Source organism: Giraffa tippelskirchi, chromosome 13 (assembly GCF_054371585.1).
Source record: "Giraffa tippelskirchi isolate mGirTip1 chromosome 13, T2T-mGirTip1v1.2.pri, whole genome shotgun sequence".
NCBI lineage: Eukaryota > Metazoa > Chordata > Mammalia > Artiodactyla > Giraffidae > Giraffa > Giraffa tippelskirchi.
In genome coordinates this window covers 93,339,237-93,361,969 of record NC_137287.1, presented here as the reverse complement: position 1 = coordinate 93,361,969, position 22,733 = coordinate 93,339,237, and the positions used below count along the sequence as shown (strand labels likewise).

Genomic DNA, 22,733 nt, shown 5'->3' with positions numbered 1-22,733 from the left:
CTAGAGCTGAGGTTGGACTTCCCAACAACTGGCACTGGGCCTTGTTACCTGGAATTGGCACCTGACATCTTCTGTGCCCCATTCTGGTGCTTGGAGCCACTGGGAACACTGGACAGGGTCCCCACTCATCAGGAAATAAGAGGGAGCCAAGCCAGATGAGATATAGTGGGACGTGGTTCAGAACAGCTTCTTGGAGGAGGTGGTGCTTTAAGGGGGCTCCGAAGTCCTGGGTGGCTTTGGCCAGCACGGGAGGGGATGGTTTTCCTGAGGTGGAGCGGGAGCTCAAGCCTGGACAAGTCAGTTGAAACATTGATTGCCAAGCCACTGAGTCTACACTTGATTCACTAGGCCCCCAAGGAGCCATCGAAGCTTGCCATGGGTGCAAGGACTTGATTACATCTGTGGTCTAAAGAAGTATTTCTCAAACTCTAGCATACATGTGGGTCATCTGGGCAGCTTATTAATAATATTCAGGTTCCAATTCAGTAGGTCTGGGATGGGACCCAAGACTCTGCATTTCTAACAAGCTCCTGGGTGGTGTGATGCTGCTGGCTTATGGGTTATCTTTGTGTAGTGAGGGTTGAGACTGGGGACTTTGGGCCAGGCAGATGCAGGGATGGGCACAGATCAGGTGAGACCTGAAACAGGTAAAGGAGACTGTCATGGCTCCTGTGGACTGTGTTGGGGGAGGTGTAGAGACTACTTGTATGAGGGCAGGGCAGAGGGGAGTTATGAAGAGGGTATGGGATAGAGGGGGTACTCTGTTGGGAGGTGTGGCCAGGTGAGGGGCTTCTGGGGACTTGGGTCTCAGATTGGGAACACAAGCCTGATTTCTGGGTTGCCAGACTTTGAGGAGCTCCCAAAACCATGAGAAAGTGTCTTAGGTGACTGTTCCAGGGCAAGATGACATGCGGGTAGCATGTAGGGCATCTTATCTCTCCCCACAGCCAAGCCGGCCTATGGTTAGCCAATCTGGGGTGAGCACCCTTCCTCCAGCCAGGGTGTGGCCAAGGAGATTAGGGAAACAGCTGACTCCAGCCCTAGACATGCCATCTTCTCCTCAAAGCCCCGAAAGTCTCCCCAGCTGCTGAGCCATCACCCCCCAGCAAGTAACCCTTATCCCCGCCTGGCCTGCGTGAGTCCTTGTAGCTGTCCTGATGGTTGCATGAGTTGCTGTTGGGCCACATGGGAGTGGGGAGGCCTGAATGCTTCTCTCTGCTCTGCCCCTGGCTGGGTCACTACAAGCAAGTGTCTGCTCTGCTTTGAGGCCTCAGTTTCCTGTAAATTGAGGGATTCAGTCCCCTCCCTGGGGAGCAGTGGGGAGAGCTGCAGGGTTTGTTGAGTGGAACACTGCATCTTCCCAGAATGGCAGCTTAATACATTTTAATCCTGGATTACTATTGAAACTCATGTGCTAATGATGGAGTAGAGTGAGCGATTTGCTTAGAAGAGCTGTCCAGCTTGATTTGGGGGAATCTCCCAAGACCCCTTGTTCTCTGGGCTTTGCATAGCCTGAAGGGTAGTATCTGAGGCCACTGGTCAAATGAGATTCCTCTAGACCCAAGCAGAAGTGTAGGCAGTCACCTCACCCAAAGGAAGGTAGGAAGAGCAGACACTGAAGACACTGGTTCTGCTGCCCTGGGCAGTGCCAAGAGGGGCTTTCAGGCTGAGTTCCCAAAATGTTACTCATAACTCCTAAAAGGGGACCCCGTTCTCCCCTCCTTGATCCCTACCCATGTGCTCCCTGCTGTGCAGGCTGTCCTGAAGGGGTGGACTGTTGCTATTTAGTCACTGTGTCTAACTCTTTGTGACTCCATGGACTGTAGCCCGCCAGGCTCCTCAGTGCATGGGATTTCCTAGGCAAGAATACTGGAGTGGGTTGCCATTTCCTTCTCCTACGGATCGAGCCCACATCTGCTTTGGCAGGTTGATTCTTTACTGCTGAGCCACCAGGGAAGCCTGAGGGGATGGGAGGAGTAAGTGTTTCTCAAAGACTGTTCTGAGAAGCCTCAAGGTTTCAGGGGACAAACAAGGGTAGAAACTGGAAAAGCCACTCCACAACTCTGTGGGAGATGCAGAATGCATTTAAAAGACTCTGACTAGTCCTGTAGAAAAGAAACTGGTATTTCCTAAAGTGATTTGATCATAGAAAGAAAATTTTTTTGAAGACATCCTAATAGTGACTAACTGACCAATAAAACACCTGGTGGGAGGGGCTGATGTGGGAGGATGTTGTTCCATGAGAGACTATAAACATGGGTGATGGGTGGGCCCACAAGTGCCAGGGAGGGGTGGTAGGATGGAGCAATAGCTTCCTGGGATAGGTGGACTTGGTGGTTTGGGTTCAGTTTGGACAGTCAGTGGAAGAAAAGGGCCCTGTAGAGGGAGGGATGGCCAGGAGGGCACTGGGGCCCAGAATGAGTCCTGGGTTCTAGGACTTGGGTTCTAGGAAGCTTTGCTTCACTTGGTGGCTGGGCAAGGGACCCAACAGTAGCCAGGCCTGAGTATTAGGGATTCTGGGAGGGCCTCCTACCCCATCATTCCCTGCCATCTTCTTACCCTACAAGTTCTCTCCCATCCTTTCATCTCAGAGAGTGGGATTGTGATCCTTGGGCAAGAAGCTAAAACCTCTCTATGCCTCAGTCTCATTGGTACTGTGAGGATAATGCTATCTCCCTTATAGGGTTGTGTGACACCCAGATTCTTGTTGCCTGCTCTTAATGTGATTGACATGGCTGCAGGCAGTGTCTCCAGGAGGATCCCAGGGAAGCTGACTGTCAGCGATTTGGAAGGCACAAAGGTCAGGAGAGAGCATTGATAGGGCCCACGTGGGGTCTCATTGTTAAGATGGCTCATTACGGTGACCTTGCAAACAAAGAATAAAATCACAGCGATCCTTGAGATGACCAAATGCCCAAATGACATTCTGTTTTCTCACTGGCCTACCTTCTCAAAGCTACAAGACCACCAGATTCCAGACCTCCGGCTACGTGACCACAGGACTCAACTACAGGCTAAAAATTAACCATCCCTTCAGAGAATTTTTCATTGGTGGGGTATAAGAAAGACCCTGTCAGAAAGGGAAGACGCTGGTTCTCCTTAAGGGCCAGTCACCCTCTCGTTTCGCTCTAATAAATTTCCCTTTTCTTGCCTGATGCCCGGCTTGCTCTCTTTTTCTTTGCACTCACCTTGAGGCTTGGGGCAGGGTCTTGATTAGAACAGAAGAGTGATCTGGAAGGGCGAGAAAGAGTGAGGACTGGCTTTCTGGGGTAGTGGGTAGCAGGGTGGGGAGATCTGGGCAGAAGGTGGAGGTTTCACATGCCCTGTGGGCCAGGTCTGGGTGTGGGAGTCTTGAGGTCCAGTGGGTGTGTGCAGAAGACAAGGGGCCTGAAGGCAGGGAAGAGGTGTCAGGGACCTGTCTTCATTCATTAGACCACTCGGAACCATCGAAGGTTTTTGGGCAGGGCAGTGGTTTGATCAGAACAGTGTTTTAGTGAGAAAAGTGGCTGGGTGTGATGGTGGGTTAGGAGTATAGCACTCCCCATTGGGCTGCCTAAGAGAATTGCTGTGCCCTTTCCTGTCTCAAGCATGGGGCCAGGGGTGAGTGAACTGCTTATATGACTCTTAGGTTATCAGAGCTCTGAGTCATTTTTCGAAAAGGTTAAGAATCTCACTTTTGTCACCTTCCCGGAAGGGGTGTCTAAAGTGTAGGACAGGGGGAATCCCTGGGCCTGTGCTCCTCTTGCCTCGCCTGTAGCTAGGAGAGATCAGTGAGGTCACCCTGCCTTGCCCCTTGCCACACTTCATTTCCTCTGAGGTGTGAGGACTCTGTTCAGCAGCTCAGGTGAAGGTGATGGAGTGTGGCATTTCAAACAACGATCCAGAAAAAATTGACGTAATAGTGCATGTGGGTAAGAGCCCTATGTACTGACAACAGCCCTCAGGGAGGCCCTGGGGCTCAGTGAGCTTTCTTACCCAGTTCAGCTGCACTCTCTTCTTCCTTTGCCCCTGTTTCTTTCTTCTTCAAATAGGCAGGAACCCAAGGTTTCTCCTGCTCTCTCTAAATCAGGAGTCAGTAGGAGGGGATGAAGAAAAACATTTGAATTCAGCCAAACCAGGGTGGCTTAGCTGTGTTGGGGCAGGTAAATTCAGTACCCCTGCCTCTCAGTCCAGATTCCATTTTTTAAAAATTATTTAATTTATTTTTGGCTGCGCTGGGTCTTCATTGCTGCATGGCCTTTTCTCTAGTTGTAGTGACTGGGTGCTAGTCTGTAATTGTGGTGCCTGGGCTTCTTATTGTGGTGGCTTCTCTTGTTAGAGCAGGGGCTTTAGGCATGCAGGCTTCAGTAGTTGCGGCTCTTGGGCTCTAGAACACAGGCTCAGAAGTTGTGGCATTTGGGCTTAGTTGCCCTATGGCATGTAGAATCATCCCAGACTAGGGATCGAACCCATGTCTCCTGCATTGGCAGATAGATTCTTTACCAATGAGCCACAGGAGAGGCCAGTCCAGACTCCTTTTATTGTCTAGCTGCTTCTTGGGGGATGGTGTTAAGGAAGGTGTGATTTAAGGCCAAGAGAAGTAGCCCTTGGAAATGAGTTGTAATTTATTGGGAAACAGAACAAAGAACCCAGCCACCTTCCGTAGCCTTGTCTGAGGCCCTGATGGACACATAATTCCTCTCCTTGTGGTACATGGGGCATGAGCTATTTCCCAAAGATGGGAATGCTGGCAGTGCCAGCAAGTGCATGACTGGGTCTCAAATCTGGGTTCTAGGACATCTGGTTTGATGCCCTTTTCTCAAGTCACAGACCCCTCAAAGCCTGTCTCCACACCTTCAACTATGCCTTCCTACCCACAATCAGACCTCTTCCCCAGGCCAGTCCAGCCCAGCCCCCTCAAACTACTGACTCCAGGGAGAGAGGGCTAATGGGTACTCTGAGTGGACAGGCAAATAGCTAGACCTTAAGTCAGCTAAGTAGGAGACACGCAGGACCACCACTAGGCAAATGTTCATAGGAAAGATTTTTTAAGTGAGGTCTTTAAATGTTGAATGCACATATCTCTTTAACTTTCTTCTGTTTTGGAAAATTAAAAAATCATATACAATTAATGCAAAATTTTGAGTTAACCTGAGAAAGTAACTCAAGAAAAGATGATGAATTTGATTCATTCTCTGGCTTTAAGAAAGAGTAAAATCTGAGCCTTAATATCTTAGTATATTTTGAATTGCCTTATGTCAGATGACAGGTTGTGGAACCTCTCTGAAACTCACTCAGTTTTGTCCTCTGTACGAGGGGAATATTGACATGATTAACCTAAACATTCCATGTGAAATGCTTAGCATTGCTCTCTGTACCTCAGACATACTCAGTGAAAAATAGTGGTAACAGCAATGATAGAATTATAAGAACAGACTTTTCTTGATTCTAAAAGCTGGTGAGTTTTTAAGTTTGTCTTTGAACTCAACAAAAGAACTTGAAGAATATGTTTATTGTCTAAGCTCAGTGTTTTAACTCTAGGTGTTTAATGGATTAAATCATGGGGCCCACATATGCATTTTGAAATGAACACCATTGGCTTTTCTGACTTGGTTCCAGCTCTTTCTGAGGCTGGCAGGTGCTAGCAGGGGTGGAGGGTGGTGGTGTTCTGCTTCAGGATTGAACTTTATGAAGAGCTCTTTATTGGGTGACCCTGTATAAGGAGAGCACAGTTAAACCACCTTGGAGTTACCAGGAGAGGAAAATCTTGGGCCAGAGAGAAGAGGTGACTGTTTACAAGGAATTATCGTTTAGCTGCTCTTAGAATTTTCTTCTGTGCTACCAAAATCACTATCCTTGTCACTATTTATGGAGGGTAAAACCAAGGGCAAAGGGCTATGGTCTGGCAAGCCTTAAGTCAGTTCCCATGGGACCCACAGCCCACCTGACTAATGCCTTGGCCAGGAGGCGAGTGGCCTCTGGGCAGCAAGTTTTGGCAGTGTAGCTAGGGTAAACTGCCGGGCTGGGGACACCTCTTGCTAGCCCTGGCTGCCTGGTACAGTTTGTACAGTGTCACTGTGTGGGGAGGGGTAAGACAGAAGTGCCAGATTGATGACTGTCCTCAGGCCTGTTGCCCCGGGAGGCTGACCAAGGGCCTGAGAGGTGGGCAAGTGCGGGGTAGAGAGCTGAGCTGGGCATTGACAAGCCTGCTTTGCCCTTCACTCTGTCTGGGTGGCCTCCATCACACCTGTGAACCTTTCTGAGCCAGTTTCCTCATCTTTTAAATGGGCACCAGGGTGTTTGGGAGGATTAAATGATACCATGAATGGAAAGTGCCCAGCACAGGGCCCGGCACACAAAGGGCTCAATAAATAGAGATTTGCTCTGGGGTTTATTTAGTAACTGGACTGTGGAGGGATGTTTTCTTCATGATCATGCATGCCACCTGTGCTCTGTGATAAACCATGTTGAGTTTGGGGGGTGGTGAGCATAGAAGAGGGAGCTTTGCAGGAAGGGAGCTTAGAATGAAGGGGAACCTCTTCCTGCAAATGCTGCCTGAACTAGCAAAAGCCTTGGATAGCCCAACCATGCCATTAGGAGCCCGAGTCCTGGGCTGAGTAGAATGGGGACCCCACCCGTGGCTCCAGAGCCTCTCCTGGAGAGGAAAATCTTTCCTTGAGGGAGCCACGGGTGGGGTCCCCACTCTACTTAGAGAGCCCCCCAACCCCCCGGGGCTGGAGCTGAAGCACAGATCGGCTTTGTGCAGAGTCACAAGGGGCAGGCAAGGGGGGACCGTGCCTGGCCGAGCTGTCTCACAAGCCTCAGTTCTTGTCAGTGATTTTGAAAGAGTCAGTGGAAACTGCTGACTGTGCTGTCTTCCTTCCCTCCAGAACTGTGAGGCTGCAGCTCCTGGCAGGGAGAGGGGAGAAGTCCTGCCGGGAGGCTACCTCTTCATCTGCCAGCTCACACCTCCCTGGCCTCAAGTGCCCCATCTTCTGAATGGGTGGATCTCCATGTGGGGACACTAGCTCAGGTCAGGCCTGCTAGTTAAGGCCATGCCTGCAGGTGATGCCCTATGCAGTGGGGCTGGGAGAGGGGCCTGTTTGGGGGCAGGCTCAGCTCTGCAATGGGAGGTGGCCCGGAGAAGCATTCCTAACTCTCCTGAAGCCCCAAGGAAAGAAGAACTGGGCTCTGGAATCAGGCCACCAGGGCCCTTCTCCTGCCTGGGGGTCCCTGAATCAATTTTTGTCTTTCCTACTTCACAGGCTTGTTGTGAGGGGGAAAGGAGATGACCAGTTGACAGAGAACTTGTAAGGGTTGGTCCTGGTGTCATAACTGGCCACCCAAGTCATCCTGATCCCATCCTTGCTCTTACTCCCACATTCCTTCATTCAGCAAATCCCTAGGAGGTCACCACAACACTTGTAGGCTCTGGTTCCCTCTTGCCTCTCACTTCCTCTGCTCCGGTATCACTCTGTCAGAGAGGCTTCCCTGACCTCCCCATACAGAGCAGCTGCCTCTCCCCTTATCTGCTTTGCTTTGTGGCACCTGTCACCCCTGGTGACTCAGACAGTAAAGAATCTGCCTGCCAGTGCAGGTGATGTGGGTTCGATGCCTAGGCTGGGAAGATTCCCCTGGAGAAGGAAATGGCAGCCCATTCCAGTATTCTTACCTGGGAAATCCCATGGGCAGAGGAGCCTGATTGACTACAGTCCATGGGGTCACAAAGAGTCGAACACAACTGAGCAAATAACACACACACAGACACAGACACACAGGCACACACACGCATGCAGGCGCACACACACACACACACACACACACACACACACACACACACACACACACACACCTGTCACCCCAATCCCTGACGGGCAGGCATCTGGCTGTTTCTGTATCTCAAGAGCCTGTCACAGAGTAGCACTCACTCAACTTTATTGTTGTTGTTAAATACACAAAAATTTTTATCATTTTATCCATTTTTGAGCATACAGCTCAGTGGTATTAAATATATTCACATTGTTGTGCTACCATCACCACTATCCATCTTCAGAACTATTTTTCATTTTTCAAAACTGAAATTCCGTACCCTTTAAACCCTAACTCCATTTTTCCCCACTCCCTTGTCCCTGACAAACTCCCATTGTACTTTCTGTCTCTGTGAATTTGACTACTCTTCGTACCTTATATAAGTGGAATCATACAGTATCTGTCCTTTTGTGACTGATTTATTTCACTTAGCATCATGTCTTCAAGGTTCATCCATGTTGTCGCATGTGTTAGAATTTCCTTCCTTTTCAAGGCTGAATAACATTCCATTATATGCATGTAGCACATTTTGTTTATTCATCCATTGATGGATGCTTGAGTGGATTCCATCTTTTGGCTATTGTGAATAATGCTGCTATGAAGAGGGGGAAGCTGCATCTTGAGGGAAGCAAAACATATATTCCTCCAAAACCTTGAGTGGGAGCCCAAGATCCATTAGAGAACAGATGTGATGGCAATACCCATTTTGCAGATGAGAAAACAGAGTCTTCCCTGGGTCACTTAGAGTTAGACCTCATCCCTGCACTTTGGGTCCTCTCTTGAGGGTTTTCCCTCAGAGGAGGTTTTCCATGAAAACCATGGTGCTTAAGGTAGTTCCAAAGGAGGAAACTGTTGAGCAAGCTGAGTCATTAAGGGAAACATAAAAGTGTGTGTGTATGTGTGTGATGGGGGGGAGGCGTTGGGGAGAGAAAGACAAAAGAGGATGAGGAGAGGAAGAAAAGGTGTCTTCCTGGGGTTCCCCAAAGGCCATGGTGATTTGGGTACCTCAGAACAGGGCTGGTATGGTCTTGAGGCTGATTTTCTCTCTCCAGATTCAGCCCTTCCCAGGGTAGTGAGTGACTATGAGTACTATCTCCCATCAGCCCTCCCCTGCCCATGGCCTGATTGATGTCACCAGGGGCAGTCTCACACCAGTGTAGTCACTGGCATAGTAACCAGCTCTGTGGTCTCTTACACTTCTGTAGTTAATGGCTTCCTAGAGAGGTGGTTAGAGTTGGGGTGTCAGGTCCTGCTCAGAGGGAGGGAATCCAGGCCATGAGGTCTCATCCTAAGGGTTGCTAAAGGGAGCCACAGTGAAACCTCTGCCTTTAGGACTTTGCTGGGGACACAGGACACTGGCTAATAGGGTCTGGGGTCCCGGCTGGCCTCATTCAAGGTATGGGTTGTGGATGTTGGCAATTTGATCTCTAGTAGTTTGATGTCAGAGCATGATCCACTCATCTTTGCTGAAGGTGGGCGGGATCTCTAGGATGGATTCCCTGGTTCCACTGCCAGCTGAGCTTTATGCCCATCAAAAGGACCCTACCCCTTCTCTGACTTCTCCCTTCCTTTTTTCCCCTCCTCCACCCCTTCTCAGGTAGTCCCCGGTTTCTGTCTCTGCAGGCAGCGATAAACTGGGTTCCTGAAACAATTCACTTAGTCTATCCCACCTTGCGGAGCATCAAGAGAAATAGAAACTAGCCAGAGCGCTGACCTCCCCAGGAATGCCTTCCCATCCTGCCCACCAGTGCCTTTGTGGGTCATGCCTTTGGCTCTGACAACCCCCTAAACACTGAGTTTAGGGCTGTCTTTTTTCCATGCAGTGCAGGCTCCCTACTTCTCTTCTGAAAAAGGCTTACAAAGCCTTTTAAAATTGTGCTTTTAGGGAATTTACGCATTTGGTTACAGGGAAGAAATGTGGGTAATAAAGACATTATGCTTGGAGAAAAGTCTAAGTGCCAAGAAGGAAGATGGGGCCCCTAGAGCCCCTTCCCCATCTTGGCCTGTGAGGGCCAGAGAACACTGCTGGTGGGAGGGCTCTGCAGAATGCAGCCCACATGCTTTGTCTCTTTCATTGATTGAGCTTACAGTTGGCTAATGGCCACCGTATCTGATGCCTACTCCCCACCTACTCCCTGGCAAGGCTGGTGGGATAGTCAGGCTGAGTCAAGGTTGGGGGGTCAGTCATACACAGGCTGTGGGATAGTCTGGTTGATGCCAAGGCTAAGGTCAACTCTGATATTAGGGCTGGGGCCAAGGTTGAGGCTGGAGTCTAAGCTCAGAGGAAGATAGGTTCTTCCATACATGAAATGGAGCTCTGGGCCCTAGCAGAGGTGGCTCCCTCTTCTGTACTAATCTCTTTGGGGATCATCCTCTCTTTCCCTCCCTCTCTGAGGTGACTCTGGCAGGTGGCCCCACCTTTTTATCTGTGCTATCATTGAATTCTCCCAGCAGTCCCACCAGGTAGCTGTCTATCCCCATTTTACAGAAGGGAAACTTAAAGACTGAAGGAGGCAGGCAGTTTCACATCAGATGGGGCTTAGATAAATATGTCCAGAAGATGGGGTACAGATGCTATGCCTTTGGGGTGAGTTCAGAGGTATTTGTAGGTGAGACCCAGAGAAGGGAAGACACTAGTCTGGGGTCACTGCCAAGAGAGACTGAGCTGGGGCCTGAATCCAGGTCTCTGGGATCCCAGGCCAGTGTTCTCTCCCTTCCCCTTGTGTCTTCTTGGGTCACAGACTGCTCTTGCCTTGTCCCCACATTTACCCACCCCAGCCTACCTTCTGTGACTGGCCAGACCGGGCCCAGCAATCCTACTTCTTTCACTTCCTGGCTGGCTAGCCTGGGTGAGGAGGGTTGGAGAGGGTCTGGCTAGGAGGAGTTCAGGCTCAGTCCTTCCCTGGGGTTGAGGGTGGGAGGAGCCTCATGGACAGACACAGAGCCCCATTGTCAGGGCCGCTGTGCAAAGCAGCTGGTCTGGGATTTCTGGGCGTTTTTTACATTTGAAGAATAATTGCATTGTCTAGGGGGCCCTTGAGAATCCAAATCCCTCCCCAGACTTGTCAGGCAGTCCAGAGAGAGTCCTCAGGACCAGTATCCCAGCTTCTGTCCCCCTCCCTCCCTCCTATGAGGAGCCTGAGGCAGAGAGGGGTTCCTTCAGAGAAACTGAGGTAGGGTTACTTCCCCAGGGCACTAGGAGTATCTGTTGGGAGGAGACCCTTTTAAGTCCCTGAGTTTGCTTAAGGAAGGTTCAAGTGGCCCCCAAAGCTCTGGACAGAGCTCACACGAGCAAGCATGTGGCTTAGAGAAGCCTGCTTATTGGAAGGGGTAGGCTCATTTTGGAGTGCTTCAGCTGTTGGGAGCCTGGACTCTAAAGGGTGACAGGAGGTGAGCCAGGTGGGCTAACTGCTTTGGTCATACAGTTGTCTGGGATATGGTCATTCATCCTGGGGTGACCCTGAGAAAAGGACAGGGAGACAGACCCATTTGGGAGCCTGAGCCTGTATTCAGAAGGGAGCCAAGGATAGGTAGACTTTTGTTTCTTCTGAGAGACAGTTCTGGAAGGGTGAAGGGCTCCTGGGAGGCTGGTCCCTTGTGGCATTGTTTTTGTTGCAGTGGTCACTATTAGGGAGGGAATTAGCCAGATAGGCTGAAGTGGGCTCCAACACTGGGGGGGATGGGGCGTCTTGCACCAACCTGGGTCATTGACACTCCTTGTGATTCACTCCCAGGGCTTGAGGAGGGGGTCACCAGTCTAGTCTGGGACCTCAGCCTGCTCAGTGATTGTGCAACTGCAGCCTCACTCGAGTAATAGGCAGCAGAATTTCCTGGGGGTGAGATGCTCATGCTTTGGGAACAGGCTGGGGTTGGGTGGTGATGGCTGCAAAGAACTCTCATTTCTAAGATGTCTGTAGCTTCAGAAAACATCAGTGGCGCACGCCTTGCTGGTGGTTCAGTCAACACAGAGTCGTGCAGTCATACAGTTGCACAAGTTCTGAGTTCTTCAGAAGGCTGTACATGTGTTAAGAGAACCCAGAGCCCTCTTCTCTAATGTGTGGGGAGTGTTTTCCACAGGCCTTCAGAGAGGCTAGGCTGGGGATACCTGAGTCTTTGGTGAAGTTGGAGTATGTGTATATGTTTGGAGGGGGGACGGAGTGTGTGTGAGTGAAAACTGAAACCAGAAAGAACAGCTGGGTTCACAGGGGTCAAGGGCTGACATGCTGAGGCCATCCCCGTAGAAGTACATAGTAGATGTTCATGAATTGTTAGATTTTATCCCTGGCTATGCTTGTCTTGGTTGGATGGCATCACCGACTCAATGGAATGAACTTGGGCGAACTCTGGGAGATAGTGAGGGCCAGGGATGCCTGGTATGCTGCTGTCCAATGGGGTCACAAAGAGTTGGACACGACTTAGTGACTGAACAACATGCTTGTCTTTAAGGGATGGAACTTGGAATAGGCCCAATAATTCTCCAGGACTGTGGTTCAGTCGGAGGAGGGAGGCAGGCAGGCACCTGGGGAACAGTGATATGGGGTATGGGGTTGACAAGACTTGACCTGAGGGGTAAGGGCAGAACTTTTACTTAGGATGTTTTTGAGCCTTGTGAGTGCTCTGGCACGTCAGTGGTTTTACTGTGGTTGAGAAAGCATAAGGAGATGCACAGTGTCCCCAGTTCAGTTCTGGGCTCAGTGAAGTGGCTCAGCGAATTTCGATGTTGGAGGCCAGGACTAGAACATGTTTTTAGTATCTGGCAATTAGGAGATTCTTCTTGGAGGGTTGGACAGGACTATCACTTTTACTTTTTTAATTTCTTGGAGGGTAAATTTCCAAGGGTGACAAAATGAAACTAGTAGTGAATATGTTGAGAGAAGGTGGGTGGGAAAGTGGCAGTGGACATATGCTCGGTGGCTAATGCCCATTCTTGGCACCTGGCCTCATAGTCTTCACTCATGGCATGGTGACCCTGCCATGGGACAGGGCCTTTCTTCCCTTTTTCCTCTCTTCTGTCTGCTTTCCAATTTGGCTACTTGGGTGGGTTCGGTTGGGGCAGTGTTGGCTCTGGCCTGCAGGGGGAGGTGGTGGCCTGCAGGCCAGAGAAATGGGAGTGAGGATAGGAGGGGGGTGGGGGTTGGGTGGGGAGACAGTGGGGCATCTGGATATCTTGAATGGGGGTGGACCTAATTTCGTGAAGCTACTAGGCATGGCCTGCCTGGGGACATGGGGGCCCTACCCTCCTACCCCTGTTTTGCCTTGGAAACAGGAGCAAGAAGGCAAGAGTCTTTCGCCCTGTCCCTGCTCCTTCCCCCGCCTCCTCCTCCCCCTCCCCCTCCCCCTCCCTGCCTGGCTGAGCCAGCACTTTTTTCTTCTCTCCTTTATCTGCTGGAAAAGTACAGGGTGTTCTGTTTCTCCTGTGCATACAGATCAAGGAAGGGTATGTTATTTATTTATTTATTTACTGAAGGCAAGAGAAGGAGAGGCAAGCACCAAGGAGCATTAAGTGATTTTTCTTCCCCAGTAAGGCATTTTCTCATAAAATTAAAAAATTTCAAAGGGAGATGGCACAAACCAACAGAGAACAAATGTGCTCCTCCCAATCTGAGATAACAGAGGGTCCAAAAGTCCAGTTCAGCATTTAACTGAGGGCCCAGCACACAGTAGGTGTTGCTACGCATAGTTTTCTCTCTTCCCTTCAGTTTGGATCCCAGGGTAGATTGGATCCTATGGGAGGATGGAGATGCCTCATTTTGCCATCTGTGGACAGTGCTTGTGGCTTCTCTGGCTTAAGGGCCCCAGGTGTTGATAGGCCCATCTGGGACAAGGCTTGTGGAGACACAGAACTAGGGTTAGGAGTGAGGGCCAGTGGAATAGGTGACCGACATGGCCCCTGTTTACCTGTTTCTACCATGACTTCCCTATAGCTCAGATGGTAAAGAATCTGCCTGTAATGCAGAAGACCTGGGTTTGATTCCTGGGTTGGGAAGCTAGGGAATGGAAACCCACTTTAGTATTCTTGCCTGGAGAATTCCATGGACAGAGGAGCCTGACGGGCTACAGTCCATGGGGTCACAAAGAGTTAGACATGACTAAGCAACTAACACACACACCACGGCACCCTATGTATGATGTCTCTTTAAGTTGAAGGTCTCTGATACGTTGGGAACTTGGGATCCTTTCTGTGTTCATCTTAAAGGCAAACTGCCTGCCCACATTTCCCACAATCCATTCCTGAAGCCTATACCAAAGGCAGTCTAATAAAAATTTAGTTATTATCAATTTTCTCGTTTTTGTATTAGATGATGAGTTCTTAGATGCTTATTTTAAAATAAGTAAATACAGACAATCAAAATAAATAAATAAATATCTTTTAAAAAATTTAGCTCCAGAACTTTACAAATGATTTTCCTGAACAAGGCTCTTAAAAATGCTGACAATCTCTAGACATCCATATAAGGCCTTATTTAACTGTTATAATAATGTAGGTTAGGACAAGCTGGACCACTTGAGAGAGAAAGAAATGGAGATTGGAAAGCCAGGAAGTTTAGGTATCCCCCACCCCAATGTGCTGCCCCAAGCGTTTCTTCCCTCTACAGGCCCCAAGGCTGAAGTTATCCTACTCCTCCACGTTTTCAGAGGTGGTGCTCCAGGGAGCATGGGAGTTCTGCCAGGAGACCTTATGGACTTGAGGGAGTAGAGAGATCCCGTTTCATCCCAGTTACACCTTGGTCTCCCCAGGAGCTTTTCGAGAAGGGGTTCCATCTGTAAGGTCTGAGAACCACTGCAGTAATCCCACCCCTTTACAGCGTAAAAATGGTTGGTTTTGGGGGGCAGCCTCAGGTTGGGGGTGGGGCTGGAGGCCTAGGGAGCAACACCCAGGCAGACCCCCCAGTCTTGGAGAACTGGGGAGTCAGGGCAGGGTGGGCAGTCTCCATACTCGCGTAGCATAGCAGGGTGCCCAGTGTGGTGCCCATCAGCAGCAACTCTTGAGCTCCCTGCGTGTTTACAAACCTGACGTAGAACACACTCCCTGCCTGCGCCGCGGGGCGGACTCTTCCTCTCTGTCGGCTGCTGGTACAGGCAGCCACACCCTCACCTCTAATTTTAGTCCTCCCAAGTAGAACCTGGGGAGGAAGCAGAGGGAGGCAGAGGGGGAGCGGAGGAAGGGTAAGGGGGAGGGGAGGAAAGCGCTTGAGCCAGCTCTGACCTCCTTGCTCCCAGGAGGCGGAACCGAACCTCACTGGGGTGGGGGTGGGCGAGACCGAAGATGCACAAGGAGGAATGTGGAAGCCGGGATACAGGTTCTCCTAGGAGGACGGGAGTCCCTGTCTCTGAAGGTCTCCGTGTCTCGGGCGCCACCTTCCGGCCCTCTAGGGAATAAGTCCTCCACCGAGTCGGGCAGCATGGGGATGGAGGTGGGGTGCAGTTTGGAGAGAGTTTGGGGCCAGGAATGGGGTGACACTCCTGTCCGTGCCCAGGTGTGACATCGGTAGGTGGAGTGGGAAGAGGAGTTCAAGGAGCAGCTTCTCAGCCTGAGCATATTTAGAAAAATAACTCTTTTAAAATCTGTGATAAAAAATGTTAGTGGTGGGATGGAAACCTAAGTGGTCACGCCTTGAAGTGTGGGAAGAACGTTGTTAGTGCACAGCTTTTATTTTTTACAGTGAGCCAGGAATAGTCAGTGAGGTGTTTATGCATACATATATATATAGTGGCACTAACCACCATTCACAGAAAGATACATTTGCTTCCAGTCCAGAAAGTTTCACTCATTCCCCTCCTCCCAATCTCTCTTCTATCATCACAGATTCATTTTACCGCTTCATGAATTTCACATAAATAGAGTCATATAATACGGTGCTCTTTTGTCTCTGCTTCTTTAGTCAATGTAATGTTGTTGAGAGTAGTTTGGTTCTGTTTATTGCTGAAGAATATTACCTTGTATGAATATTACCTTGTATGAAATAGCACAATATACTTATTTATTCTTCTGTCGATGGACCTTTGGGATATTTGTTTTTGGTTATCATGAAGAAAGCTGTCATGAACATTCCAGTGTATATATTTGGTGGAGTATACCCTGTTTCCCTTGTGTGTTTTCTTCGGAGTGGAATTGCTGTGTCATAGGAAGGGTTTTTCTTAGCTTTATTAGATTTATATGCCCCCTGTCTATTGCCCAGCAGCTACTTTCCACTCATGAATTCACTTCCCTGTTGTTAGGTCTTGAATACTATGGATAGTATGGATAAGTAGACAGTATGCAACTTCTGCCTCTGAAACCTTAGCAAAGGCAGCTTGGGTCAGGAAGGAAGTGGGGACAGGATCAGAGCTGAGTGGCCCCTTGGGATGGCCCAAAGATACCTTCAAGCCCTTGTAGTCACTCTGGGAATAGAAGGGCAACCTCTCCCAGCCCTGGGGCCAGATTCAGGGACCCCTTTGGCCTCTCATCAGCTCCCTAGACTGGCGTCTCTGAACAAGCTGGCTTAGTGTAACTGTCAATTTGATGTCTGGCCTCTGGTGCCACAGGTCCTCACGGTCCACTGTTTCCTGGGCTCTTTGCTGCTTTGTGGTGACTGAGGGGTTGGGTGGCCTGGGACAAAAAACCGGAGTCCTACCCGGAATAGCAGAGGTTCATTCAATACCAGCCTCGTGGCACTTTCTTGGGGGAAGGTGGGACTGTGTCCTGCCCACCAAATTACCACCTCATTTAGGCTCTGAAAGACTAACAGAAAGCAGGAGGAGAAGAGAAGACAGCGCAAGGGAGAGTGAGGGCCAGGGAAGGGCCTAGCCAGGGAGGGAGAGTAGAGGGTCTCGTGCAGTGGGTACAAGTATCCTGGGGTTGGTTCCAGCACCCTGAGGTCTGTACAGCATCCTGGGGTCCATGTGAGCATCCTGAGGTTGGTGTGAGCCGGACCACAGCAGTGATGCTGGGCTGTGCTGAGTTGTGCTGGTCCAGGGTCAGCAGCACCAGGGTCAGTTTCTCCTGATTTTGACCTTCTTGATCATCCTCTTTCTTGCTGACTCTTGTCTCATCCTTGAGGAAGAGGCAGTACCTAGTTGATTTGGGGTGGGGTTGATGGATTTCAGGGGTTTGGGGTGGGCCCTCAGCTCTCCTGTTTGCTGATGAGGGCCCACAGTTCATAACCTCCCTCCTGTTTCCTTCCTTATGGCTCCCTCTTTTCCTCCCTCCCCACATCCTTTGGAGATGGCTCTTCTTGTCCAGATCCTCAGAAGAGAACGAGAGGGCTCAAGGTTCCCCCTTGAGGGCAGGGACTGGGAGCATCTCTTGGGGCAGGTGGGAAGTGAAGGCAGAGCAGGTGAGCTGTGACCCACCCCCGCTTCAGGTTCCTAGGAGGCGAGTGTGGACGGTATGCAAAGTTGTGAATCCAGTGGCGACAGTGCGGATGACCCTCTCAGTCGTGGCCTACGGAGAAGGGGACAGCCTCGTGTGGTGGTGATCGGTGCTGGCTTGGCTGGCCTGGCTGCGGCCAAAGCACTTCTGGAGCAGGGCTTTACAGATGTCACTGTGCTTGAGGCGTCCAGCCGCATCGGGGGCCGCGTACAGAGTGTGAAACTTGGTAAGTGCCTCATTCACCTCAGTCCAGTCCTCTCCCAAGGCCATCTCTTGTCTCCCAGTGCCCTGGTCTAGCCTGAGATCTTGATATTTTAGCTTTGTCCCAGGGTTTAGTGTTCTATCATGCATGCTGCCTGGGCATTTTCCAGAAACTTCCTTTGCCCCCTCAGCACCCTTCTGAGGTGTGCAGAATGGGAGTCTGGCCTCTGTTTTTGGAACAAAATCTAAGGTTCAGAGTGTTTAGGTGGGAGAGGACACCCAGAACCAAACTGTCTTTGTAGTGGGTAGACTGGTTTCTATTTCACAAGAAGGGGAATTGTGAAAGTTTCTGTTAGTTGTTAACTTTTGAATATGACTTAGTATACCATTACTAAGAGCTAGCCCTGGGACTATAGGAGCTCAGCACAGTGGAGGTTGAAGAAGACTTTGGGCCTCCTTGTGAGTGATGGGCAGGTCTTAGGATTGTCTGAGAAGAGGATCTGTGTAGGTTGCAGAGTATTAAGGCTTCTGGAGAAAGCAGATACCGCCCCCCCCAGGAGTGGGCAGATTTTGCCAGGGGTCCTAGAGGTTGGAGGATTGCCTGAAATGCAGCCAGAGGTCAGGGTTTCCTAGCCAAGGGGTCTGACAATGAAAATGGCCCAGTGGGACTACCCATGGTGGCCTGGCATATGTGGGCTACTCTGACTCTCCATAGGATTTTGCGTCTATTGTTACTTGGGCTGCAAGGCCAAGCAGATTCTGTGTATTTACTTTTGACGAATGGGGCAACTGGTTCAGAAAAGTAGGTGGTCAGGCTTAGAACAAGCAGAGGTTGAGGAGACATGGGAAACTTGTCATTTTTTAAAAAACTTTGATCACATTAAAAGTCTTCCTTAGAGCATTTCCTGGAAGGTATATGCGAAGTTATGTCTGTCTTCCCCTGGCAGACACAGGAGTATGTGTTGGCAGTGAGGATGAAAGTGCGTCCCAAGGCACATGGAAACCTGAGGACAGTCAGCTGGGGGAACTCCTGGGGGAAGCCCGGAGACTGCTCAACACCTGATTGGCTGGCTAGGAGCCTTAGGGATTGGCTGGCTAGGAGCCTTAGGGATTGGCTGGCTAGGAGCCTTAGGGATTGGCTGGCTAGGAGCCTTAGGGATTGGTTGGCTAGGAGCCTTAGGGATTGGCTGGCTAGGAGCTTTAGGGATGGGATGGCTCCATCTGTGGTTCTCAAGTCTTGATGAGACATTCAGGGTCTGACATAAAAGCGGAAGACGGGAGGACAAATGGCCCAGTCTCAGTGGTAGTTGACAACTGAGATGTGCTTTGCAGGGAAGATGGTAGAGGGAGCGAAGTGGAAGGGATGGGGCTACAGGAGGCTGAGGAGATGCATGTGGCTGGAAGCCTTCCTCAGAGGGGAGGGAGCTTGGGTGGGCCTTAGGTGATGAGAGGAGTTGGATAGGTAGTCAAAAGAAGGAACGGATGATGTATATGAGGAATCAGATCAAGGCAGATTCTGCTAGAATATGGGAGAGCAAGTCTAGGCAAGTGGGTATGTGTTGTGTGTGCAGACACTTGGGGCTGAAAGCCCAGGCTGCAGTTGGACCTGCAGCAGTGTGAGATGCTAGCTGTGAATCCTGGTGGTAAGGGCAGCAGTGATGACCAGAAGCCCCAGGGACACTGTGGGGTAGTTGTGGAGATGGTGCTCGGTACCCTGTGGTTACAAGGATGACAGAGGTGAGAGGCCTGTGGGGGAGGACAGGAAACATCCTAAGACTGAGGCCTGCTCCGGGTCACCCCACCTCCTTGTAAAGCTTGAGGGATAGGGTGGAACACTGATATTGCTGACCTTGCGCTGCTCACCTCATTCCTGCTTATGCCTGGATATCCCATGCCTGGACATTGCTGCCCAGTGACTATGACTTGGAACTCCCTGGTGTACCCTGGGAAGGGTCCATGATGCAAGCCCCTTTTGCTTCTTTTGGAAGCTCAAAAGAAGCAAAACAAAAACAAAAACAGAAAAATACCTTGGGGAACTTGAGGCTCTAAAGGATAATTAGTGATAAATGTCCCCAGTGACCAGCCCCCTCCCTTATGGAAGAAGGGCACTGGGTTTCCAGCTTTTCATACCCTCTAGTCTGCCCACTTTCCCTGGACAAAGGGACCGATACATTCCTGCCCCTGATTCCAGAGTCACCAGGAAGTTCTATCTTACTGGCTGTGGTTTGAGGTTGATTGTTTTTTCTCTTGCTCTGTGTTTGGCACATAGATACATACAGGGCTACAGGGCTTTTTTTTTTTTTTTGAACTGATGGTTTAATTAGAAGCAGCCCAGGAAAAAGAAGGCACAAAAAAAGAGGAATGCCCAATTCCTGGGGTGAGGGGTGATTGTTGTCTGTTATGGTTTATAAGATAGCTATTGCTGCATAACAGACCAGCCTGAAATATAGTGGCTTAAAACAACATCATTTTATTTGCTGATATTTTGTGGCTCCAGAAATTTGAGTTTCTCTTCATGGTGGTCACAGTCTAAGAGGGTGAAAATAGAAGGCACAAGGTTTCTTGAGGCCTAGCCTCTGAAGCCGCAGCATTGCTTTCATTGCATTCTATTAATCAGAGCAAGTCACAAGGCCAGCCCAGATTCAACGGGTGAGGAAAGACTCCATCTCTTGATGGGAGGACTGACAGTCACGTTGCAAAGGACCATGTGTGTAAGGATAAGGAGGAATTATTGTGTCCATCTTGGCAAAAAAGTTATCATACATGATATCTTGAATCATGCCTCCAAAAACAAAACAAAACACCAAAAAATGTTCCTCTATATTTTCCTTTCTTTGTTTCAACTCTCCTGGGAGCTAGGCAGGGGAGGAGACAACTGTATCACAGGCTCTGCAGCGTGAGAAAAGGAAACTGAGCCCCGGAAGAGGAAATAGGCCCAGGCATAGTGGGAACTTACCTCAGAGTATCTGGTCCCTTGGCTATGGATGGGGTGGTCAAATGAGCCACCAGCCTTGTCCCAGTTTGGGCCCAGGAGTTTCCCTTGTCCCAAACAGTCTCTTAAGGTTTTGGCACCTGTGCCATAGGATGAGAAAACTTAGTTTTCTCCAGAAGTCTGTTTTAGACTGCCTGGGGGAGGAGTCTTCAAAACTGGAATGTTTTCCCTCTTTCTTCTGCCCTAGACTGAGTTAAGAGTTGGCCATTTTCCATCTGGGTGAGTGGCTTAGAATCCTGAACCACTGGATTTTGAGGAATTGGAATAAGGCCAAATGGGGACCTTGGGTCTGGAAGGCTGGGCCTCCTCACTGAGTATTTCAGGTACCTGTACCATGGGGTACCCTCTGGTACCATAGAATTTCTCCTAAGAGGGAGGCATCCATGAGGAGGGAGGGCCTATTGTCTGATGTTATCACAGAAGGAGAATCTTCTAATTATTCCAGTGAGGCGACTTGGTGTCGTCAGAGTCACTGAGGGTGGAAGTCACCTCATTTATAAAGTGGAGTCCATTTTGTGCTGCATGTGGTTTCTTACTGGGAGCTTTTCACTGAAGACTTTGGTTCATTGCCAGAGGGGGACCTAATCCCCTTCCTTGCCCTGTTGTTGGGGATGGAAGGATCCCCTTGGAGAAGGAAGATGAGGCGATGTTCTGGCCCTCTTTGAAGAGTCCTTGCTGTGCTAAGAGCCTGTTGTTGCCATCAGGACACGCTACCTTTGAGCTGGGAGCCACGTGGATCCATGGCTCCCACGGGAATCCTATCTATCATCTAGCAGAAGCCAATGGCCTCCTGGAAGAGACAACTGATGGAGAACGCAGTGTGGGCCGCATCAGCCTTTACTCCAAGAATGGCGTGGCCTGCTACCTCACCAACCGTGGCTGCAGGATCCCCAAGGACGTGGTTGAGGAATTCAGCGATTTATACAACGAGGTGAGGTATTAGGGGAATAGTTGAGCACAAGGGTGTGGGGGACAAGGAGCACACTGGCCCTGTGTGTGTGTGTGTGTGTGTGTGTGTGTGTGTGTTGGTGATGGGGGGCTAGGCAACTTGCTAGGGTTTTCTGTGATCCTGGTCATGTCTGTACATTCTCTGGGCCCCAGTTTGAGGGTAGAATGAAGACAATGAGTGGAGAAGTACTCAGGAAGAGATTATTGATACTTATGATTAAATATTTTCCCAGAAAGTCCTTAAATATCTATTAGATTTGTTACTAGGTAAATGTGTATGATTACTGTTGTTAATGTTCTTAGACACTCTGGTAAATGATAATTTTTAAAAAACCCTTATTTTCTAATTGTGCCTGGTACATAGAATTATAACTGATTTTTTAAAATTGAAGTATAGTTGATTTACAATATTACATTAGTTTTAGGTGTACAGCATAGTGATTCAGCATTTTTATATATTATACTCCATTTAAAGTTATTACAAAATAATGGTTATATTTCCCTGTACTGTACAATCTATATTTGTTGCTTATTTATTTTTATACATAGTAGTTTTTATCTCTTAATCCCATACCCCTGTTTTACCCTTCATTCCTTCCTTCTTTCCACTGGTAACCACTAGTTTGTCCTCTATATCTGAGTCTATTTCTGTTTTGTTATGTTTGTTTGTTTTATTTTTTAGATTTCACATATAAGTGATGATATAGAGTATTTGTCTTTCTCTGTCTCACTTATTTCAGTACATAAAATACCCTCCAGGTCCATGCATGTTGTTGAAAATTGCAGATTTTCATTCTTTTTTATGGCTGAGTAAAATTTCAATGTGTGTGTGTATATATACATATATATAACAATATATTTTATATCTATCTATCTAACATGTATATAAGTAAGTAAGTGTTAGTCGCTCAGTCGTACCCGACACTTTGCGACCCCATGGACTGCAGCCCACCAGGCTCCTCTGTCCATGAGATTTTCCAGGCAAGGATACTGGAGTGGGTTGCCATTTCCTTCTCCAGGGGATCAACCCAGGGATATGAACTCCAGTCTTCTGCACTGCAGGCAGATTCTTTACCGACTGAGCTACAAGGGAAGCCCAACATGTATATAAAACATGTATATATATACTACATATATAACTATGTTTTATATCTATATCTATCTAACATCTTCTTTATACATTCATCTGTTGATGGGCACTTAGATTGGTCCCATAGGTTGGCCATTATAAATAATGTTGCAGTGAACTTTGGGGTACAAGTATCTCTTCAAATTAGTTTTTCTTTTTCTTTGGATATATACCCAGGAGTGGAATTGCTGGCTCATGTGATAGTTCTATTTTTAATATTTTGAGGAACCTCCATATTCTTTTCCATAGTGGCTGCATCAATTTACATTCCTGGCAACAGGGCAAAGGGTTCCCTTTTCTCCATATCTTCACCAACGTTTGTT

At 49.1% G+C, this 22,733-nt stretch overlaps 1 protein-coding gene across 7 annotated transcripts in view; it reads left to right on the top strand.

Annotated features, from left to right (window-relative positions):
- The window catches only part of SMOX (spermine oxidase), a 36,003-nt gene that overhangs the window by 4,891 nt on the left and 8,379 nt on the right, over positions 1-22,733 (top strand). For 3 of the 7 annotated variants that reach the window (XR_014072119.1, XM_081552345.1, XM_081552344.1), the window contains exons 2-4: positions 17,133-17,366; positions 20,521-20,656; positions 21,038-21,264. Coding sequence is in view for 5 of the 7 variants with exons in the window: in XM_081552345.1 (XP_081408471.1) it covers positions 20,608-20,656; positions 21,038-21,264 (276 nt within the window). In the remaining 2 variants the exon portion in view is untranslated. The remainder of the gene's footprint in view (positions 1-17,132; positions 17,367-20,520; positions 20,657-21,037; positions 21,265-22,733) is intronic. The other 4 variants (XR_014072118.1, XM_081552342.1, XM_081552341.1 and 1 more) reach the window with 2 other exon arrangements.